Source organism: Bufo gargarizans, chromosome 3 (assembly GCF_014858855.1).
Source record: "Bufo gargarizans isolate SCDJY-AF-19 chromosome 3, ASM1485885v1, whole genome shotgun sequence".
In the NCBI taxonomy this organism is placed as follows: domain Eukaryota; kingdom Metazoa; phylum Chordata; class Amphibia; order Anura; family Bufonidae; genus Bufo; species Bufo gargarizans.
The window spans coordinates 494970523-494994478 of NC_058082.1; the positions used below are offsets into that span (position 1 = coordinate 494970523).

At 43.3% G+C, this 23956-nt stretch overlaps 1 protein-coding gene across 1 annotated transcript in view; it reads right to left on the bottom strand.

Moving 5' to 3' along the window:
- NLK (nemo like kinase) overlaps positions 1–23956 on the bottom strand; it is a 190003-nt gene that overhangs the window by 22946 nt on the left and 143101 nt on the right. Inside the window, exons 6-7 of the mRNA XM_044283849.1 lie at positions 22733–22942; positions 176–277 (exon numbers count right to left, since the gene is read on the bottom strand). Coding sequence (XP_044139784.1) covers positions 176–277; positions 22733–22942 — 312 coding nt within the window. The remainder of the gene's footprint in view (positions 1–175; positions 278–22732; positions 22943–23956) is intronic.

A 23956-nucleotide genomic window follows, 5' to 3' on the forward strand; every position in this document is an offset into this window, starting at 1 on the left:
CCTGAAATATTACCATTGCACATTTGGCCGTGATGAAGCTGCAGCATTAAAATTGTCAGTGCCAAGTATTTTTATATTATTTTGCAATCTTTTTACCCCGATATTATCTCATGAATTATTTTAGAGAATATGAAAATACAGCAATTCCTAAACCTCTTAGTTCAAGCTGAGTTACCTGCTTATGAGGACCCCTGAGTATATGTGCCTTGGCGCCTTCACAAGCTGTCCTCATTGCTTCAAGTGATGGTGTTCCCAACAAATCTGTGATCAAGTCCAACTGCAGAATCAAGAAAAACACAGTGAGCTCAAGTACTTAGACCATTGCTAGGAAGGAGTTAAGACACATGAAAAATATTGACGCTTGATAGATTTAAAATGACTTTTAAAAAGGGGTTATCCCACTGAATTAAAAAAAATGAGCAATGTACAGCATTTTTTTTATCTATATCAGTAGAAATTATGCTAATTTTTACCTTTAACTCCTTTACTCATTTTTTCTGCAGCTCTTCTTTCTTTGAGGGCAGTAGCTCATCACATGATAATCGAGCACCTGCATCTCCCAGGAGAGCACTGCAGTTAGCTCTTGTTAACTCCTCCTTACTAGTAAAATGAACAATGTAACAACCCCTTTAAAGGGATTTTCTGATCAAATCCTCAGGATAAACCAGTAATATTTGACCAGTGGGGATGCTGTTCTCCAGTAGCTCTGATAGTGTAATATGAGCTGAAATTACACTGCTCCATCAATTGGGAAGTCTGTGAACTTAAGGGGTTCTCCAGGAATTAAGAAAATGAAAATACCTAAATATTACTTTAATGGCTCGTTTTGTCTGGGGATCAATCATTAGGAGAAATAAAATGGCTGCCGTCTTATTAGTACACACATAAACTGTCCTAATCACATAGCAAGACACAGCCACATTCCCACTTCCTCTCTGTACTTCATGTGTCCTCATGAACTTCATTCCTACAGAGATTCAGCTGAAGATCTTATTAGCTGTATTCAGGATTATAATCCCTGACAAGCAGAGAGAAGGCTGAGGCAGCTCTTTAGCTCAGTGTTCTGAAATAACTTGTCCCCCTGTGTGATTAGGACAGGTTTTGTGTGTAACAATAGGATGGCAGCCATTTTATTTCCCTTGATTATAACTAATGAGGGGTATTTGGGAATATATTTATAATAAATTAATATTTACGTAATTTTATTTTCTTAATTCCTAGAGAACCCCTTTAGTTACTGCAGCACTTCTCCCATTTTATTGAATGGGAGCAGCGCAGTCATCCATTACACAATGGAAGGAGCTGTGTAGTTCTACAATACTTAAGAACAGCCGATTGGGACAGGTGCCGGGTGTCGGACCCCTGACAATCAGATATTGATGACCTAACCGGAGGATATCTGTAAAGAATAAATCAAGGAAACTGGACGTACTGTAGATTTCTCCAGTTGCCTTGATTTCTTCTTTGCAGATATACCATGACCTGGATAAATAGGAACCTTCATAGACATAACCGGAAGATAGGCCACCAGTACAAAATTTTTTTTTACAACCCTTTAAAAAGGTTTATCTCATATCAGCAAGTGGCATTTATCATGTAGAGAAAGTTAATACAAGGCACTTACTAACGTATTGTGATTAGCCATATTGCTTCCTTTGCTGGCTGGATTCATTTTTCCATCACATTATACACTGCTCATTCCCATGGTTACAACTACACTACAATCCATCAGCGGTAGTAGCGCTTACACACTGTAGAAAAAAACACTAGTCTATGTGAGCTCCCACAGTCCCGGTCACCAGAGAGGCTGGCACTTTTTCCTATAGTGTGCAAGCACGGCCACCACTGATGGATGAATTGGGTGGTCGTAACCATGATGAATGCCACTTGCTGGAGACAGCCCCTTTAAGGGCTTCAAAGAATCCCTCAATTGATCTCAAAGTTCATGCACACGACCGTACGGACGTACTGCAAAAAATACGGATAACGTCCGTGTGCATTCCGTATTTTGTGGAACGGAACAGCTGGCCCCTAATAGAACAGTCTTACCAGTACTTGTACGTGTTCTATTTTTTTTTTTTTGCAGAACGTAAAAATGAAAACGGAATGCACATGGAGTAACTTCCTTTTTTTTGCAGACCCACTGAAATTAATGGTTTCACATACAGTCCACAAAAAAACCTGAACGGACGGCGAAAAGAAAATACATTTGTGTGCATGAGCCCTAAGGGTGTATTAAGTTGGTGCAGTTACAACAGTTTTGCTGTAATTTTTGGCATGTGCGCCAGTTTTACACTTGAAACATGTTAAATAAATATGTATCACCTGTAAAAGACACACAAATATACTTAATGTGGCAACTATGTTGTGCCATTCCTCCATTATTCCTACTTAAGAGGTATTCCAGTTTCATGATATTGATGGCTAGGGATGAGCAAATTGACTTTAGATACTTCATCTGAAGTTGATTCGCATAAAACGTTGAATACTGTAGAGAGCGAGCAAGCTGTACAGCATTAGAATGTATTGGCTCCGTGGAGCCGAAATTACTTCAGAAGTCTCGCGAGAATACTGAACAGGGCGCTCGCTCCGTACAGTATTCAAACAAAGTTTTGTGCAAATCGACTTTGGATGAAGCATTCAAAGTCGAATCACTCATTCCTACTGATGACCTACAGTATCCTCAGGTGGGGGTCCACAGGGCCGATGCAACCAGATAGGAGAACCTAGTTTGCCGGGGGCGCCCTAGTGGGCTCCCCCTGACTGGGGCTGCAGCCCTGGGCGAGCGTATGTGTGCGTGTCAGTCAGTCAGCGAGTGTCCGAGTGCGTGCGTGTCAGTCAGCGAGTGTCCGAGTGCGTGCGTGTCAGTCAGCGAGTGTCCGAGTGCGTGCGTGTCAGTCAGCGAGTGTCCGAGTGCGTGCGTGTCAGTCAGCGAGTGTCCGAGTGCGTGCGTGTCAGTCAGCGAGTGTCCGAGTGCGTGCGTGTCAGTCAGCGAGTGTCCGAGTGCGTGTGTGTCAGTCAGCGAGTGTCCCGAGTGCGTGCGTGTCAGTCAGCGAGTGTCCGAGTGCGTGTCAGTCAGTCAGTCAGCGAGTGTCCGAGTGCGTGTCAGTCAGTCAGTCAGCGAGTGTCCGAGTGCGTGTCAGTCCAGGTCCAGTGAGTGTCCGAGTGCGTGTCAGTCAGTCAGTCAGCGAGTGTCCGGTGCGTGTCAGTTCAGTCAGTCAGCGAGGTGTCCGAGTGCGTGTCAGTCAGTCAGTCAGCGAGTGTCCGAGTGCGTGTCATTCAGTCAGTCAGCGAGTGTCCGAGTGCGTGTCATCAGTCAGTCAGCGAGTGTCCGAGTGCGTGTCAGTCAGTCAGTCAGCGAGTGTCCGAGTGCGTGTCAGTCAGTCAGTCAGCGAGTGTCCGAGTGCGTGTCAGTCCAGTCAGCGAGTGTCCGAGTGCGTGTCAGTCAGTCAGCGAGTGTCCGAGTGCGTGTCAGTCAGTCAGCGAGTGTCCGAGTGCGTGTCAGTCAGTCAGCGAGTGTCCGAGTGCGTGTCAGTCAGCGAGTGTCCGAGTGCGTGTCAGTCAGTCTGTCAGTGAGTGACATGAGGGGGGCGGCAAATGGATCTTTGCCTAGGGCAGCAAAAATCCTTGCACCGACCCTGGGGGTCCGACTACTGGAAGCTCTGCTATTCAGCTGTTTCACTGGGCCGCAACTCCCATGCGAGCACTGCTTTCTATTCTGTGCTCATCTGCAAGCCGTCTACATTGTGGTGGTAGTGGAGGATAATTACAGCTTTTTGGCCCAAAATGACACCGCACTCACAGAGCACTGTGGCTCCTTCAAACAGCTGATCTGCAGGGTGCTGGTAGTTGGACCCCGCCCCCCGCCCCCCCCCCCGATCTGCTATTGATGACTTATCCTGTCACCCGCTACATTGTTGGATTGTTTTCTCAATGCTGTCGTATAGTGTTCGTACAATGTTCTTTTTTTGTCATGGTGTACAAGTTATAAGGCTTGCTTTGGTTGTTTTACTGCAATTACAGAATCACTCCAGACATGACATATTGCAGTAAAGACTCCTCTTGCAGGAAACCAATTATGATCAGCCCGTGAAACTGTCCAACGAAAAATGAAATATTTTCGTTCATTCCTTTGATGAATCATCTCCAACTGATCTTTTCCTACCCTGAGAAATGCTGAGTTGTCGCTCGACTGTGAACGGACACTTGAAGGGAAATAGCACAAGGAGGTGGAGGATGATATTTTTTGGGGGCATGGGGAAGTATGTATCACAGAGATAACAGCCACTAACTGCTAGAAAGCTGTGACAATGGGGAACTGTAATTAAGATCGGCATTTTGTACGCCAGTGTGAATCTATCTCCTGGTGGCATCAGATATGACAATTATTAAGAGGCTTATGTCTCTTAAAGGGGTTGTCCAGTTTCTGTTACTGTTGATACCTGTGTATGTAAAATCACACTAGAAGGTTGGAGGAGTGTTTAAACTAGGGACTGGGGGGGGGGTAATTATGTTATAGAATGGGAAGATAGTGCAGATAGAGACCGGGGGCAAGGTAGTGAGACTGGGGGAGGAATGGAAGGAGGGACTAGAACAGTTCAGAAGGAAAGGTGTAGAGTAAAAAATATACATAAACCTCTCAAATGTATGTGTACTAATGCCAGAAGCCTGACTAATAAAACTGGTGAACTGGAATTAGTGATGTGTGAGGAGGACTATGACATAGTGGGAATAACTGAGACACGGCTGGATGATAGCTATGACTGGGCAGTTAATGTACAAGGTTACAGTCTGTTTAGAAAGGATCGTCAAAACAGGAGAGGGGGAGCGGTCTGCCTTTATGTAAAGTCCGGTCTAAAGACCACACTCCGTGAAGATCTAAGTGAGGGACATGAACATGTGGAGTCACTGTGGGTAGAGATACATGGCGCTAAAAACAATAATAAATTACTAATAGGAGTTTACTATAAACCACCTAACATACCAGAGTCCACAGAAAATCTACTACTAAACGAGATAGACGAGGTGGCAAATCATAATGAGGTGGTTATTATGGGGGACTTCAACTAGCCAGATATAGACTGGGAAACTGAAACCTGTATATCTCAAAGGAAACAGGTTAGAAAAAAGACGACTGAGAGGAGATCTAATTAATATGTATAAATATATCAGGGGTCAGTACAGAGATCTATCCCGTCATCTATTTATCCCCAGGACGGTGACTGTGACGAGGGGACATCCTCTGCGTCTGATGGAAAGAAGGTTTGCACACAAACATAGAAGAGGATTCTTTACGGTAAGAGCAGTGAGAATATGGAACTCTCTGCCTGAGGAGGTGGTGATGGTGAGTACAATAAAGGAATTCAAGAGGGGCCTGGATGTATTTCTGGAGTGTAATAATATTACAGGCTATAGCTACTAGAGAGGGGTCGTTGATCCAGGGAGTTATTCTGATTGCCTGATTGGAGTCGGGAAGGAATTTTTATTCCCCTAAAGTGAGGAAAATTGGCTTCTACCTCACAGGGTTTTTTTGCCTTCCTCTGGATCAACTTGCAGGATGACAGGCCGAACTGGATGGACAAATGTCTTTTTTCGGCCTTATGTACTAGGTTACTACTATGTTACTATGCCACTTACTAATATAGCCTTTGTTAAAAATTCTGCACCATTTTCTATATTTCATAAGGTATGCCCCCTTGTTGGCCAAGGTCCTTAAAGGGACTCTGTCACCACTTTCTAACCCCCACTTTTAAAACTATAGTTCTGTCCATGGAGCCCCTGTGATTACAATGGTGTTGTTATATGCGAAATCTGCTGGCTCGTTTTGATAAAAAAAACTTTTATCTAACCTGTCAATCATGAGGATAAGGTGCCCAGGGCGTTTCTCCTGGTCTGAACATGCCGCCCGCCGCCGTTGGTGCCCAGCTCCTCCTCTGATCCTTTCAGCGCCGCCTGAATGTGAAGAAATACGCCTCCGGCTCTCCCTCAGTCCCCCCTCCTTTTCAAAAATTTCGTGCGTGCACACAGGCCTGTGCCTGATGCGCCCGTGCGGACTTTTCGATTCAGCCTCATTGAGCGAAGTGCGCGTTTGCTCAACCTCCCGTAAACGCGAACACTGCCGCATGCGCGGGATCTTAGAAAAGAAGGAGGGGGGAATGAGGGAGAGCCGGAGGCGTATTTCTTCACATTCAGGCGGCGCTAATTCAAGGCAGAGGAGGAGCTGGGCACCAAAGGCGGCGGCGGCATGTTCAGACCAGGAGAAACGCCCTGGGCACCTTATCCTCATGATTGACAGGTTAGATAAAAGGTTTTTTTATCAAAACGAGCCAGCAGATTTCGCATATAACACCATTGTAATCACAGGGGCTCCATGGACAGAACTATAGTTTTAAAAGTGGGGGTTAGAAAGTGGTGACAGAGTCCCTTTAAGGAGATCCTGTTTATTATATGGCTGCTGATGGTGGGTCATGTGACCAGACTCATGTGACGTCTCCTCCATTCACATACACTACACCTGCACTGTTGGGAGTTTAGTGCAGGTGTATTAGAATGGAGGAGGCAGAGCGATGAGTCTATTCACATGACTCTGCTTCAGCGGCCATTTTATGGACAGGACCTCTGTGCAGACAGCACATAAGATTTGCCCAACAAGGGTCTACGGCTTATGAAATATAGCATAAGGTACAGAATATCAACAAAGGCTTTATAATAAGTAGTGTAAAGCCCTCTTACATACATACTGAAGTCAACAGAAGCTAGAAAGCGGAGTACTCTTAATAACTGTGGCACAGTTCAGCCCGTCCGTGCCCCCAGAACAGAAATCCACGTATTTCAAGTATAAATTACACAGGTTTCTTTAAAAAAAATTACAATAAGGGTCCATTCACACATCCGTGTGTGTTTTGCGGATCCGCATAACACGAACATCGGCGATGTGCGTTCCGCATTTTGTGGACCGCACATCGCCGGCATTCTCATAGAAAATGCCTTTTCTTGTCCGCAACTGCGGACAAGAATAGGACGTGTTCTATTTTTTTCGGGATCGGAATTGCGGACCCAGAAGTGCGGATCTGCAATTCCGGATCCGGGCAGCACATCGTGCTGCCCCATTGAAATGAATGGGTCCGCAATTCCGTTTCACAAAATGAAATTGCGGACGTGTGAATGGATCCTTAACCCCTTAGGGACGCATGACGTACCGGTACGGCATGTTTCCCGAGTCCTTAAGGACCCATGACGCAGCGGTACATCATGAGTTTAAAACGGGATTGCGGAAATGCGGAGGTTAATCGGAACAGGATGCCCACTGAAATCATTCAGCAGGCATCCTGTTTAATTCAGCAAACCGCAGGTTAATTCAGACCTGCGGTTTGCAGCGCTTTCTGCAGTTTCTGATCCCCGCGGTCCCTGACTCCCTCCCTCTCCCATCGGGGGGCTGCTGTGCCTTTGCAGCCCCCAGACAGGATGAGGTGACAGAGGGAGGGAGCCCCCCTCCTTACCCTTCCCCGTCTGCTCAGTTGTGGCAGACGGGGAAGGTTCCCATGGCAACAGGATGCCTTCTCAGGCTAAAGGCATAGATCTGTTCAGACAAAGTGTAAGTAAAATACAGTACAATACACTATATAGTGTACTGTACTGTATTATACAGACATCAGACCCACTGGATCTTCAAGACCCAAGTGGGTCTGGGTAAAAAAAAAAAGTTAAAAAAGTAAAGCTAAAAAAAAACATTTATCACTGAATAAAAAAATTAAAATACACTACACATATTAGGTATCGCCGCGTCCGTAACGACCTGATCTATAAAACGGTCATGTTACTTTCCCCGCACGGTGAACGCCATAAAAAAAATTACAAACTATGAGGAAATTGAAATTTTGCCCACCCAAAAAAGGTAAAAGTGATCAAAAAAGTCGCATGTACGCCAAAATAGTACCAATCAAACCGTCATCTCATCCCACAAAAATCATATCCTACCCAAGATAATCGCCCAAAAACAAAAAAAAACTATGGCTCTTAGGCCTCATGCACACGACCGTTGTGTGCATCCGTGGCCGTTGTGCCGTTTTCCGTTTTTTTTCGCGGACCTATTGACTTTCAACGGGTCCGTGGAAAAATCGGAAAATGCACCGTTTTGCAGCCGAGGCCGTGATCCGTGTATCCTGTCCGTCAAAAAAATATGACCTGTCCTATTTTTTTGACGGACAACGGTTCACGGACCCATTCAAGTCAATGGGTCCGTGAAAGAACACGGATGCACACAAGATTGGCATCCGTGTCCGTGATCCGTGGCCGTAGGTTGCTTTCATACAGACGGATCCGAAGATCCGTCTGCATAAAAGCTTTTTCTGATCTAAGTTTTCACTTCGTGAAAACTCATTTCCGACAGTATATTCTAACACAGAAGCGTTCCCATGGTGATGGGGACGCTTCTAGTTAGAATACACTGCAAACTTTGTACAAGACTGCCCCCTGCTGCCTGGCAGCACCCGATCCCTTACAGGGGGATATGATAGCACAATTAACCCCTTCAGGTGCGGCACCTAAAGGGGTTAATTGTACTATCATATTCCCCTGTAAGAGATCAGGGCTGCCAGGCAGCAGGGGGCAGACCCCCCCCTCCCCAGTTTGAATATCGTTGGTGGCACAGTGTGCCTCCACCATCGCCCCCCCCCCCTCCCTCCCTCTATTGTATTAAATCGTTGGTGGCACAGTGTGCCAACCACCATCGCCCCCCCCCCCCCTCCCTCTATAGCAGTAACATTGGTGGCAGTGTGCGGTCTCAACAGTAGAAGATTCATTCTTACCTGCTTGCTGCTGCGATGTCTGTGAACGGCCGGGAGCTCCTCCTACTGGTAAGTGACAGTTCTTTAGCAATGCGCCGCACAGACCTTTCACTTACCAGTAGGAGGAGCTCCCGGCCGGACACAGACATCGCAGCAGCAAGCAGGTAAGTATGAATCTTCTACTGTTGAGACCGCACACTGCCACCAATGTTACTGCTATAGAGGGAGGGGGGGGGGGGGGGGGAGGGGCGATGGTGGTTGGCACACTGTGCCACCAACGATTTAATACAATAGAGGGAGGGAGGGGGGCCGATGGTGGTTGGCACACTGTGCCACCAACGATTTAATACAATAGAGGGAGGGAGGGGGGGGGGCGATGGTGGGGGCACACTGTGCCACCAACGATATTCAAACTGGGGAGGGGGGGGGGGGGCTGCCCCCTGCTGCCTGGCAGCCCTGATCTCTTACAGGGGAATATGATAGTACAATTAACCCCTTCAGGTGCCGCACCTAAAGGGGTTAATTGTGCTATCATATCCCCCAGTAAGAGATCGGGTGCTGCCAGGCAGCAGGGGGCAGTCTTGTACAAAGTTTGTAGTGTATTCTAACCTGAAGCGTCCCCATCACCATGGGAACGCCTCTGTGTTAGAATATACTGTCGGATCTGAGGTTCACGAAGTAGCTCATATCCGACAGTATATTCTAACATAGAGGCGTTCCCATGGTGATGGGGACGCTTCAAGGTAAAATATACCATCGGATTGGAGAAAACTCCAATCTGATGGTATAAAAGAACTCCAGACTTTACATTGAAAGTCAATGGGGACGGATCCGTTTGAAATGGCACCATATTGTGTCAACATCAAACGGATCCGTCCCTATTGACTTGCATTGTAATTCAGGACGGATCCGTTTGGCTCCGCACGGCCAGGCGGACACCAAAACGACTTTTTTTTCATGTCCGTGGATCCTCCAAAAATCAAGGAAGACCCACGGACGAAAAAACGGTCACGGATCACGGACCCCGTTTTTGCGGACCGTGAAAAAAAACTGTGTGCATGAGGCCTTAGACTAAGGAAACACTAAAACATGATTTTTTTTTTTGTTTCAAAAATGAAATCATTGTGTAAAACTTACATAAATAAAAAAAGTATACATATTAGGTATCGCAGCGTCCGCCTCTATAAAAATATCACATGACCTAACCCCTCAGGTGAACACCGTAAAAAAATAAAAAAACGGTGTAAAAAAAAAAAAAGCAATTTTTTGTCATCTTACGTCACAAAAAGTGTAATCGCAAGCGATCAAAAAATTTATATCCACCCCAAAATAGTGCTAATCAAACAGTCATCTCATCCCACAAAAAATGAGACCCTACCTAAGATCGCCCAAAAACTGAAAAAACTATGGCTCTCAGACTATGGAGACACTAAAACATGATTTCTTTGTTTCAAAAATGAAATCATTGTGTAAAACTTACATAAATAAAAAAATTGTATACATATTCGGTATCGCCGCGTCCGTGACAACCTGCTCTATAATAATACCACATGATCTAACCTGTCAGATGGTTGTAAATAACAAAAAAAAAGTGTGCCAAAAAAGCTATTTCTTGTTACCTTGCCTCACAAAAAGTGTAATATAGAGCAACCAAAAATCATACGTACCCTAAACTAGTACCAAAAAAAACTTCCAACCTATCCTGTAGTTTCTAAAATGGGGTCACTTTTTTGGAGTTTCTACTCTAGGGGTGCATCAGGGGGGCTTTAAATGGGACATGGTGTAAAAAAAAAAAAAAAAAAAAAGTCTAGCAAAATCTGCCTTCCAAAAACCGTATGGCATTTTCTTTTCCTTCTGCGCCCTGCCGTGTGCCCGTACAGCAGTTTAACGACCACATATGGGGTGTTTCTGTAAACTACAGAATCAGGGCCATAAATAATGAGTTTTGTTTGGCTGTTAACCCTTGCTTTGTTACTGGAAAAAATTGAAAATTTGCCAAAAGATTGAAATTCTCTAATTTCATCTCCATTTGCCAATAACTCTTGTGTAACACCTAAAGGGTTAACAAAGTTTGCAAAATCAGTTTTGAATACTTGAGGGGTGTAGTTTCTTAAATGGGGTCAATTTTATGGAGTTTGTACTCTATGGGGGCTTCAAATGAGACATGGTGTAAATAAACCAGTCCAGCTAAATCTGCCTTCCAAAAACCATCCGGCGTACCTTTCCCTCTACGCCCTACTTGAGGGGTGTAGTTTCTATTATGTTAGCCTCACAAAGTGACTTCAGACCTGAACTGGTCCCTAAAAAGTGGGTTTTTGAAAATTTCTGAAAAATTTCAAGATTTTCTTCTAAACTTCTAAGCCTTGTAACATCCCCCAAAAATAAAATATCATTCCCAAATTGATCCAAACATGAATTAGACATATGGGGAATATAAAGTAATAACTATTTTCGTAGGTATTACTATGCATTATAGAAGTAGAGAAATGAAAACTTTTTTTTTTACAAGTAAATTTTTTACTTAATTTTAACAGTGTCATGAAGTACAATATGTGACGAAAAAACAATCTCAGAATGGCCTGGATAAGTCAAAGCGTCTTAAAATTATTAGCACTTAAAGTGTCAGATTTGCAAAAAAAATGGCCAAGTCCTTAAGGGGTTAATGTGTCAGGCTGGCCTTGTGCCATAGCCAGCCTGAGAACACTCACTTTTTGAAAATGTGGGGAGCAAATCCACAAAAAATTAATAAATAAAAAATCACAAGTTTTCTGGCATAGAGAACAAATAAATGTGCTCCACTTTATATGCCTTTCAAATTCTCCAACTATGTACACACCATAAAAGTAGTTGGGAGGGAGGTCTAGGTGATGTTGTCAGTCAAGCCTTTATTTCTATACACCATAAGCCTCTTTAACTTTAAAAAAAAAATAGCAGCCTTTGCTGAGTGTAAGGGAAGGGTGCACCCAAGAGTCAAGGACATAAGGAAAAGCATTCGCTGTGGGAGTTGAAAGGCATCCAAAACTGCCTCTTTAAAACACAAAAGCTCCTCTATAAAAAGCTCTCGGGCAGCATGTTACTGGGTGGAAGGTGTGTAGGATGAGTCACAGTGCAGGCAGCACAGAGTTAAAGCGATCAATAGGCAAATATACCTGTCAGGGAAAGAAATGGGTACAATTCAACCTTTTATCAGTAGGGGTTTGTGCACCTGGTCCTCAGCGCTTGCCAAAGGATTGTTGTGAATGCTGCAGCTGAAGTAGGAATCGGAAACAAATTGTCCCCGGAGAACGATAATTGCTAGAAAACTGCTTGGTGCATCGTTGCTTAGGAGAAAAAAGGCACCTGGGCATCATGTTCTTTTGGAGGGCTAAAGAGAATTAATAACATTCGTAAAGTTGGATGGCATTACTTCTGGTTAGGAAGCAGATGTCACCTACTTCCAAGCTCCGAGACTGCCACCAGATTGTCAAAACCACTGCAGCAGGTAGACAGCAATGACACAAAAAAAATCTCTAAGGGAAAACCTTTGACTCTAGGTTATCTTGGATCAAGACCAGCAACTACCAAACATAGCACTCACAGTATAATAAGAAAAGCCATGAAAACGTAACTTGGTCCAGAGGTTGGGTCCAATAGCTGCTACTATTTCCAAAGGAACCTTTCATTAAAACACAAAAAAAAAAAAACCACATAATATTCCCTGACTACACCTATAACACCATAATACATCTCAAATGTTCATACTGTACTTTCACACAATTCCATTTAACTTAATAGAGAATGGTGTAAATAGCAAAATTCTATATAACTTAAAGGGGTATTCCCATCTTAGACAATGGGGGCATATCACTAGGATATGCCCCTATTGTCTCATGGGGCCCGCACCTATATCGAGAACGGATCGGGGAGTGCTGTGGCTGGAGGACCACAGATTTCCCGGGGTCCATCCACCACCAAGCGCTAATCCCCACCTCTCCCATAGAAGTGAATGGGAGCGTGCCGCGTATGCGCGGCCCATGCTCCCTTTTATTTCTATGGGGCAGATGGCAATAGCCAAGCCAGCGCTCGGCTATTTTCAGCGGCCCCATAGAAATGAATGGAGGGCGACTGCGCAGTGCGCGCTCCGCTTTCGGGGCTCAGTTCTCAATATAGGTGACCCATAAGACAATGGGGGCATATCCCATCGATATGCCCTCACTTCCACCTAATTTGCAGTCCCTAGTAACAGACACACACACACAGAAGACTACAGAGGATGTGGGGGGTGTCGGAGCTAGCTGATATCTCAAGCCGGATAAAAACTGCTTCTGAAGATTACAAGAGATTCTTGCCTTTCTGTGTGACCTTCCCCCTCCTTATCTGTTCTATGAGCTCCACGGCTGAGAACAAACCATGAAAAGAAAGGGAAGAGACATCAAAGCAGCACAGTGCTTGCAGATTCCACAGAAGGAAGACTGCTTCTGAGAGAAATGCATCTAGCTGTGCAGCTGAAGAGGTGAATAATTAGGCTGAAAAAAACATTAGGGAATCTCCAAAAAAGACCTGTTCATTCACAGTTATGATTGTACAAAGAAGCACAGCCATTAGGCAAACTTTTAGAAAATTCAGGTATGCTTTAAGTTACCCTTACATCTGCTGCTTTTCTTCTATTGCACTGCCTGTGAAAAGCTAGGTTCACACAGTAAGGGCTGTTTCACACGAGCGGATGCCGTGCGTGACATCCGCTCCGTGAATGACAGCCAAGACCCGATGCAGACTGCAGAGGCACGGAGCATTAACATGACTGATAATGCTCCGTGCCTCTCTGTAACCTCTTTACTACGAAATCACAGTGACAACTGTGATTTCGTAGTAAAGAGGTCACAGAGAGGCACGGAGCATTATCAGTCATGTTAATGCTCCGTGCCTCTGCAGTCTGCATCGGGTCTTGGCACTCTTTCACGGAGCGGATGTCACGCACGGCATCCCCTCGTGTGAAACAGCCCTTAAGATTAGCTGCCAGATGTACAACGATCATGAATGGGAATGTACAAAATACCCATTGAGACAATGCAGTTTTCTACTAGTGGTCAGGGCAGTCTTTACCAAGGGGCAAAAGGGGCAGCTGCCCTGGGCCCAGTTGCTCCTGGGGGGCCCAAGGCAGCTGCCTCTTGAGCCCTGCTAGCTACTGCCCTGGGTGTCAGGCTGTCGGCTACACAGGCATCATGATCGTACTGTGCTAATGATCTTAATTCTAGGACCTTAATGAGTTTTGCTCTAGGACCTTAATGACATCATTACCATGTGACCAGTAACCTAGCAATTACTGGTCACATGGCTATGAGGTCATCACAGGTCCTACAGAAGTTAACTGTGGAGCTTTTTTGTGTAAAGATTACATCAGAAAAAGGTGACAGGGGCTGTTATGTTAATATACTGTAAACTACTGTATAGTGGGGTGCTGTATACTGTGTGGTGGGCTGTATATTGTGTGGTGGGCTGTATATTGTGTGGTGGGCTATATATTGTGTAATGGGCTGTATATTGTGTGGTGGGCCTGTATAGTGGGGGGGGGGGGGGGGTGCTATACTGCTGTACTGTATAGTGTGGGGGGCTGTATCGTGTATAGTTTGGGGTGCTGTATACAGTGAGGTGTTGTATACCGTGAGGTGCTGTACTGCTCTACTATATACTGTGGGGTACTGTATAGTGTGGGGTGCTAAACTGCATACTGTGTGGTGCTGTATACTATAGGGTGCTATACTGCATACTGTGGGGTGCTGGGGTGCACTGTAACACTAGGGTGAGCTGAGCCCTGGTCTCCTTCCTGCAGAGTGGTGCCCACTTCCAGCCTGAGCCCAGCTGCCCAGAAGACTGATCCTGAGCCGCTGGAGTCTTCAGAACTAGAAGTATTTACAGTCATTCACTGGACTCTACCAGATATGTGGATTTTTTGTGTGTGTGTTGTGGTGGAGGGCGTGATTGCATGCTACGGTGTGGGAAGGCGGGATCCAGGGGGCCCAAGTAAATTTATGCCCGGGGTCCAATCAATATTAAAGACGGCCCTGACTGTGGTTTTGTGGTTCGGAGTTTGACTCTGCTAAGGAGAACATGGACATTTGTATGTTCTCCCCATGTTTGTGCTTGTGTACATAGTTATACAAGTACAGCAGGAAAAAAAAACAAGTCCTAAAAAGTTCAAGGAGGATGTTGATGAAGGGGTATGGGCAAAGTGTATAACTTTTGTTTTCCCCTACTGATCCAGAGAGAGAAAAAATAAACATAAGGCAAGAACTGTCTGAAAAGAAAAATGAACTTCCTGATCACTTGGGCACTCAGATTGGATCAGCTCCAAACTCCAAAACCATAGTAAATTAATTGGATTCCTGGGAAACTGGCACCTGTATGTTTTGCTTTCGAGATTGGGTTTAAAATCTAATTTCCCTATGGGGCCAGGCACGGATGTGGAAAAAAAAAATCTCTATGAAGTGCTGTGGATTATGTTCAAGTGGTACAATATAAGCAACAGTAGAAAAAAAAATCATAACCCCATTGACTTCAACAAGGAAAAAGAGTCATTAGAACGCATGAAGTCTTAATGGCAAGCCAAAAAGGACACCAGATCAACCAAACAAATGTGGAGAACACCTTCAAATTATGAGACTTAAGCTCATCACTGGAGCCTGGCCTACAGAAAAAGGTCCGCTAGAAGTCACAATAAGAAAAGCAATCAGCTCATCAGCAGTCATTCAAATGGTCTGAGGACGGATCGTTCCCAAGCTTCCTAATGATGAATTAATTCGCTAATTCTTTCCTCTGTCAAAAATGTTTCTGAGGAGACTAATAAGTTACAGATCAAAAGTACTTGAGGAATTGTACAAATGCCGTCTGAAATCTTTGATCTCATTTCAAAGCTTCCTTTCCACATATCCAAACAACTGTATGAGGAATCACAGGCGGAACAAATACTTTGCTACTTTGATATGTTAGGTGAAGGACAGAACACACCGAATGGAACACTAATGAGCAGGTTTTGGAAATTAATTATTTTTTGATTTGTCAATTTTCCCGACACCCTTTATACTTGGCAGTCACACTGCAATAGTTATCTATTTTCTTTTCAATCCATGACAGGACAATTATGTTGTTGCTCAGCCTACCCAGCTTAGGTGTCAGGTGATCGTTATTTCGGCTAGAGTGGGAACAGTTTTGTATGTTTTTTTTTTGTTTGTTTTTTAAAGCTAGACTTATATTTCATTTTCTGTAGATAACAGTTCAACAATGTCCCTGTAACAAACAGATATGAAAAAGGAAATGGCTCATGTTCTAAACTTAGATACTTCAGAACAAATGGAAATAAACCTCTTTGAAATGGGGTTGTTCCTGTAGCATGTGCATGGCTTTTTTTTGGACTGCTGAAAAGGCCAATTAGATCATAGGCACCTATTTCATGGTAGGAGACATACCAAATAATGACAGACGTTGGATTTTACAGTAGTTTTTCGGGTACTGCATTTCAAAAGTAATTTGTGCTGAACAACAGATCTGCATCCCATCGAAGGCAGACTGGGCCACATATCACAGACTTCAGTTATTTTTGTCGGAATTGTCATTTTAACATACAGCTGTGTTCAAAATAATAGCAGTGTGTTTGAATAAAGTGAATAAAGCTCAAAATCTTTCTAATAGCTTTTATTTCCATACACACAAATGCATTGGGAACACTACACATTCTATTCCAAATCAAAAAATGAAGGAACAAAAAAAATATATCAAATTTGTGTTGTTCCTCAAAAAAAATAAAAAATAAAGTATTAGACTGTTAAAAAAAATTGCAGCGTTCGTATTCTTTATAAACTCAAACATTCACTATATAAACTGAAAAATGTTTGAAGATTTTGCTTTCCTTTGAATCACTTAACTAATATTTAGTTGTATAATCGCTGTTTCTGAGAACTGCTGTACATCTGTGTTGCATGGAGTCAACCAACTTCTGGCCCCTGTGAACAGGTACTCCAGCCCAGGATGATTGGACTACATTCCACAGGTCTACTCAATTTCTTGGTTTTGCCTCAAACTGCATTTTTTATGTCACCCCACAAGTTTTCTATTGGATTAAAAAAGGGGGATTGGGCTGGCCACTCCATAACGTCAATCTTGTTGGTCTGGAACCAAGATGTTGCACGTTTACTGGTGTGTTTGGGGTCGTTGTCTTGTTGGAACAGCCATTTCAAGGGCATTTCCTCTTCAGCATAAGGCAGCATGACCTCTTCAAGTATTCTGATGTATTCACACTGATCCATGATCCCTGGTATAAAATAAATAGGCCCAACACCGTAGTATGAGAAACATCCCCATATCATAACAGTGTACGGTGGCTTGAATTCAGTGTTTGGGGGTCATCTGACAAACTGTCTCCGGCCACTAGACCCAACAAGAACAACTCTTCAGCACATGTCTTTTTTTTCAACAGTGGGACTTTGCTGGGGCTTCTTGCAGATAGCTTGGCTTCACATAGGCGTCTTCTAATTGTAACAGTACTCACAGGTAACTTTAGACCTTCTTTCCTCCACGTCTTTCAGGTTTTGGTTGCCATTTTAAAGCATTTGCGATCATTTTAGCTGAGCAGCCCATCGTTTTCTGCACTTCTTTATATGTTTTCCCCTCTTCAATCAACTTTTTAATAAAGGTACACTGTTCTTCCAAACAATGTCGAACGACCCATTTTCCACAGAATTTCAGAGAGAAATGCACTGTAACCAGCAAGTACAACATTTGCTGCCTTCCTTCCTTAAAAAAAGGGCAATAATTGCCACCTGTTTTTCAGAGAATGAATGACCTCACTAATTGGACTCCACACTGCTATTATTTTGAACATGCCCCTTTCAATTAGTGATTCAATTACACAGAATGGGGTCTGTTGGATTTCTATTACTCTACTACACCTGCTAGTAAATTATTTGCCATGTAGAAATATCATTTCTACCAAAAACAGTGATTGATCAGGTTAGTGATGTCTGACTGCTATTATTTTAAACATAACTGTATGTTGTCCAAGATGACAGCCTGTACAGACTGACCAAGGACTGCAAGTCATTCAGAAACTGGCCATCTGAAATCCTAAATGTAAGAGTGGACAACCCCAATGGCAAAAAAGTTGGGACGTTATATAAAATGTAAATAAAATCAAAATGAAATGACAGTTGAGAAAGGGACAGCAAAAGGCTGGAAAAGTAAGTGGTACTAATAAAAAACAAAACAAATAGAAGAGCAATTTTCTACAATGTCACATGACTGGGTATAACAAGAGCATGTTAGAGGTGCAGAGTATTTCAGAAGCAAACATGGTCGGAGGTTCGCCAAGCTATGAAAAACTGTATCTAAAAACTGTGGAAGAAGTTCACAAAAATGTTCCTCAATATAAAATTGTGAAGACTTTGAATATCCCACCATAATATCGAAAGATTCTAAGAATCTTGAGAAATACATGTGTGCAAGGAACAAGGCAGACAGTCCATACTAGATGCTCATGATCTACAGGTCCTCAGATGGCCCTGCATTAAGAGAACAGGCTTATTTCTGTACTGGAAATCACAACATGGACTCAGGAACACTTCCAGAAATCAGTTCTCTGTGCAATCCACAAATGCAAATAATTAAAGCTGCATCATGCAAAGAAGAAGACATAGGTCAACAACATCCAGAAACGTTGCCGTCTTCTCTTGGCCAAAGATCATTTAAAATGGACTGTGAATCAAAATTCTACGCTTTTTTTTTTTTTTTAAACCATGAATGCCATGTTTTGCGGACGCTTCAGTTCTGTCCCCATTGATTGTCAATGGGTACAAAACTGAACTGAACAAAATGGAATGCTCCAAAATGCATTCAGTCCCATTTGGTTGCGTCCCCATCGTGGACAGAATAACGCTGCAAGCAGCGTTTTTTCTGTCCACGATGTGGTGGGGAGCAAGACTGATCCGTCCTGATACACAATTTAAGTCAATGGGGACGGATCCGTTTTCTCTGACACAATAGGTCCTTCACCAATAGAAAACATTTGGCACATCATGAAACAAGAAATCCAGCAAAATAGACCCAGGACTTTTGAGCAGATAGAATCCTACATCAGACAAGAATGGGACAACGCTCCTCTCCGAAAACTCCAGAAATTGGTCTTCTCATTTCCCAGATGTTCAAGACTGTTAACCCCTTTCAGCAAAAGCCAGTCTGGACCAAATGTCAAAGACCCATTTTTTTAATCTGATGTGTCACTTTACATGGTAATAACTTTGGAATGCTTTTACTTATCCAAGCCATTCTGAGATCATTTTCGCGTGACACATTGTACTTCGAGATAGTGGTAAACTTTAGTCGATATGTTTCACTTTTATTTATAAAAAATAAATAATTTACTGAAAAACTTGCTGGCTGGCAAGTGTGTATGGGAAGTGAGGGAAAGCAGTTTTGGCCTCAACTGGCAGAGGAGCCATCTTGAGCAGGTCCTCATATTGTAAATGTTTAAACAGCCGTAACTAAGGGGAAAAACTCAAGGAAAACAGTGGTATGTGAAGAAACTAAAGATTGCTTTATGCATAATGCTGCTGCAGTAACATATGCTAAAATAGATTTTTGATGAAAACATGACGGTTACACTTTTAGAACCAATTCAGCTATGAAGTGACTAAGCGGCTTACATAATAGAAACCACCCATAAATGACCCCATTTTAGAAACCACACCCCTCAATTTATTCAAAAATGATTTTACAAACTTATTTTCCATTTTAATTCATTTTTCCTGTAACAAAGGAAAGTATCACAATATTGTTTTTGGAGGGGAGATTTTGCTAGAATGGTTTTTGGGTGCCATATCACATTTGAAGAGACCCTGCAGTAACCCTAGAAAGGAAACCCCCATAAAGTGACCTCATTTTCGAAACTACACCCCTCAAGGAATTTATTGAGGGGTGAAGTGAATGCTTTGAACCAACAAGTGTTTCTACTTGGCTGTGAAAATGAAAATTTTAATCAATTATAAATGAGTAGATATGGGAAAAAACTTTTTTTTTTTCTTAGAAATTTTTATTTAAAAATGAAACCGGAAGAATTGGAGCAACTGCGCTGTAACTGGTTAGTCTCAGTGTCTCTGCTTTCCGAAACCGCAGAGACTCCAGGGCTGTGACACTTTAGGCCCCTCTCACACGGGCGAGTTTTCCGCGTGGGTGCAATGCGTGAGGTGAACACATTGCATCCGCACTGAATCTGGACCCATTCACTTCAATGGGCTGTGCAGATGAGCGGTGATTTTCACGCATCACTTGTGCGTTGTGTGAAACTCGCAGCATGTTCTATATTCTGCGTTTTTCACGCAACGCAGGCCCCAGAAATGAATGGGGTTGCGTGAAAATCACAAGCATCTGCAAGCGATTTTCTTGCATGGTTGCTAGGAGATGATAGAGATGAGCAACCCCGGACCCCATTAAAGTCTATTCACTGTATTACATTCCCTTATAACATTGTTATAAGGGAAAATAATAGGATTCTTAATACTGAATGCTTAGTAAAATGTGCCTTGAGGGGTTAAAAAAAATATATATAAATTAACTCACGTCATCCTCTTGATTGTGCAGCCGGCATAGTCTTCTTCTTTCAGGACCTGCAAAAGGACCTTTTGATGACGTAATCGCGTTCATCACGTGGTGATCGCGTTGAGGTCAGCGCAGGTACTTCTGAATAAAGAATACATTTGCAGGTAGCGCGAGCGAGATTACGTCATCAAAGGTCTTTTTGCAGTCCTAAGAGAAGAAGAAGAAAGAAGACAATGCCGGCTGTGAGATCAAGTGGATGAGGCGAGTTATGTTTTTATTTTTTAACCCTCAATTGACATAATACTTGCATTCTGTATTAAAGAATGCTATTATTTTTCATTATACCGATGTTACAATGGAAAATAATAAAATCTACAGAACACCAAACTCGAACTTCAGTGAAGAAGTCCAGGTTTGGGTACCACATTAAGTTTTCTCTCACGGGCGTGCCAAACGCATTGCACTCACGCGGAAAAAACTGAACATCGGAACGCAACCGCAGAGAAAACAGACTGCAATTGCGTGCCTACTCGCGCGGGTTTCCCACAATGCATCCGGCCCTCATCCGCGACACCCATGTGAAGGGGGCCTTATAGTGTCACAGACCTGGTTAACAGTTCGGGTGTAACTGTCCGTCCTAAAGCGGTATATTAAATGTAATCTGAACGTACAGTTACGTCCATCTGCTACACAACGCCCTGTCCTAACTTTAAGAACTTGCTGCCATCAAGTTCTAAATCAGTTAATTTTCCGATATGTGTTTTATGATCTATTGTCTCTACTGTGTTTATCTATTTTATTTACAACAGCACCCCAAGTTTTATGGAATTGAGGTTGCAATAATAAAATAAGATGTATCATGTCAAAAATGTGATTACAAATGTACTTTCTTTATTAAAGCTAATCCTTAAAAAGATATTAAACCAAGCATGTCAAACTCAAAGGCTAACATGGGACAAAAAAAAAATATTTAAGTTTATGTGGGCCGCATCAAAATTTTTTTTTTACAATATAATGCAGACGGATCCGTTCTGAACGGATCCACCGTCTGCATTATATGAGCGGATCCGTCTCAGACGGATCCGCTCTGAACGCAAGTCTGAAAGTAGCCTTAGGGGCGAGAACCTGGGATCTTTCATCCCTTGTCCTATTCAGCTCTATCAGGGTGAATAGGACTTCTGCTCTGTGCCTTGTGCACACAGCATCAGGGATGTTACCATGGCAACCAGGGCTTCTGTAGCGTCCTGGCTTCACTAGTGGGCGTTCCTTCTTCCTGGCTGTAGTGCTGTCCAATCGCAGCGCAGGGAGAAGGAACGCCCAGTAGTGAAGCTGATGTCTCCTCCCATCGCTCCGATAGTAATCAGCAGCATGTGGAGCAGGAGAGGAGACAGTAATGGGGCACTGCGGGCAAACGGAGCGGCGCCCAGGACTAATGGTGAGTGCTGAGACATCGCTGGGCGCCGCTCTGTGTGGGAAATGGGAATAGTCCTATCAGTGGTGGCTCAGTGCGCCCGCCCCTCCCTCCTCATTGGTGGCGCAGTGCGCCCGCCCCTCCTCCCCCCCCTCTCTTCTCATTGGTGGCAGCGGCAGCAGCACAGGGGGAGGGAGGACGGCTTCCTTCTCCCTGTGCTGCTGAGAGAACATGAGCGCGCCGATAGCAGCGCGCTCATGTTCAGAGATACTAGACTGCCGGGCCGCAAAGATATTTGCACCCATGTATTAAACCTTTACATGCCCTTTTCTCCTATTTCTTTTTTCTAACACCACAGCTTAAAAAATGAGAATTCTTAATTGAAATAAATTAATTATGCAAATCCTCAGGACAGGTCTTTAATATTAGATCGGTGGCATTGCAACTCCTGGCATCTGACGATCAACTGACTGCAGAGGTCGTGGTGCTGTAATGAGCGCTGCAGCCTCTTCATTGTATATCAAGCAGAGCATCATCCATTGCATAGTGGCTGCACATGGTATTGCAGCTTAATCCTATTCACTTCAATGGGACTGAGCTGCAGGGGAAAGAAGGAAACGGCCACTTCTAACAGCTGATCGGCAGATATGTCGGGAGTTAGACGCCCACCTAATCAGATATGGATGATCCCGAGGATAGGTCATCAGTATTTGAGCCCTGGACAAGCCCTTTTCCAATCCACAGTTTGCACAGACCTGTACGGCAGTGAATAAGTCGCACATGCCTATTCATTGCTGCACAAAGTTAGTTTTTTATCCTATACATTTATATAGTAAAATTGGAACTGGGCTTCTTGCACATGTATGATAGGCCTTATTTGACGACAAAAATCTAAAGATGTAAAAAGAACCATATACAGAGTAGATATTCTCTATAATACAGTGGTTACACAGATTGCAATAATCAAAGTTACCTGCTGAATTGGACTTTGAGCCTGAAATAAAATTCTTCGCCCAAGCAGCTCTGCAAAGATGCAACCTACAGACCAGATGTCTATAGCATTAGTGTAATGACGACTCCCCATTAGGATTTCAGGAGCCCGGTAATACTGAGTGACAACTTCCTGAGTCATGTGTCGAGATTCATCAAGTTCTTCTACCCTTGCCAATCCAAAATCACAAATCTAATGAGGGAGAAACAGATTACTTTAGAAAATAATTTTTTATTTTTTTTGCAAAATAAGGCACTCTGGGCAAAAGAATGTTTGCCTGCAGTATCTGGTGCGCCCAACATTTATATGAGCTGCAGGGCTGAGAAGAACATTTTGGCACAAGCTTTAGTTGCAAAGTAAGACAACGAATGGGTGGCATAAGGTCGGGCTAGACAATCATCCACTGTGATAAAGTTGGCACATTTTTTAGAAGGTGTCAAGTTTACTATGTCTATTAGATAGGATTAGTAAATCTGCCCCTGTGTTATTCCGCGTGCTTTTCAACTGCACACAGAGCACTAATGCATCCAGATCACGCCACGATGTCCACGTGTAGGGTTTAAGATTTAAAAGGGGTAAGAGAAGAAGTCTGCAACTGCAATAAAAATTAGTGTAGTTAAGTACCAAAAATAATTTACCTTGGAAAAAATAGCCCAATAAACCACATTTTGTAGTGCGTGTTATAACATTCGTTATTGGGCGTCCTGTGATGCATATACAATTAACTTTATTTCAAATTCATTTTTCTGATGAAAGCAAGGCAGTTTTAGCCAATGTGGTCATGGTGTCTCGGTTAGGCGAGGTTCACATCACCATTTCGTTTTCTGTTCTTCTGACAGATGAGAAGAACGTAAAACCAAAAAAAAAACACAAACGGATCCATTATTTTGAGCAGCCGTTTCAGCCATTTCCATCTGAAATCCGTTTAGACAGGAAAAAATAAATAAATGAAAAGATAGAAATTGCTCAGACGGAAGCAAAATTAGCATAAACGGATGCTCAAAGCAAAAGATTTGTTTTCGATTTCTTCTGTTCTTCTGACGGATGAGAAGAACAGAAAACGAAACGCTAATGTGAACCTGGACAGAGATGAAAAATCCTCTTCCAGATCTCACAGGAATTTCTTGAATATGGGTAAGCGATCAGCTCACTTAAGTACACCTCTCCTCCAGGAAACCTTATGAGAAATCAAGGTGCCACCAATAG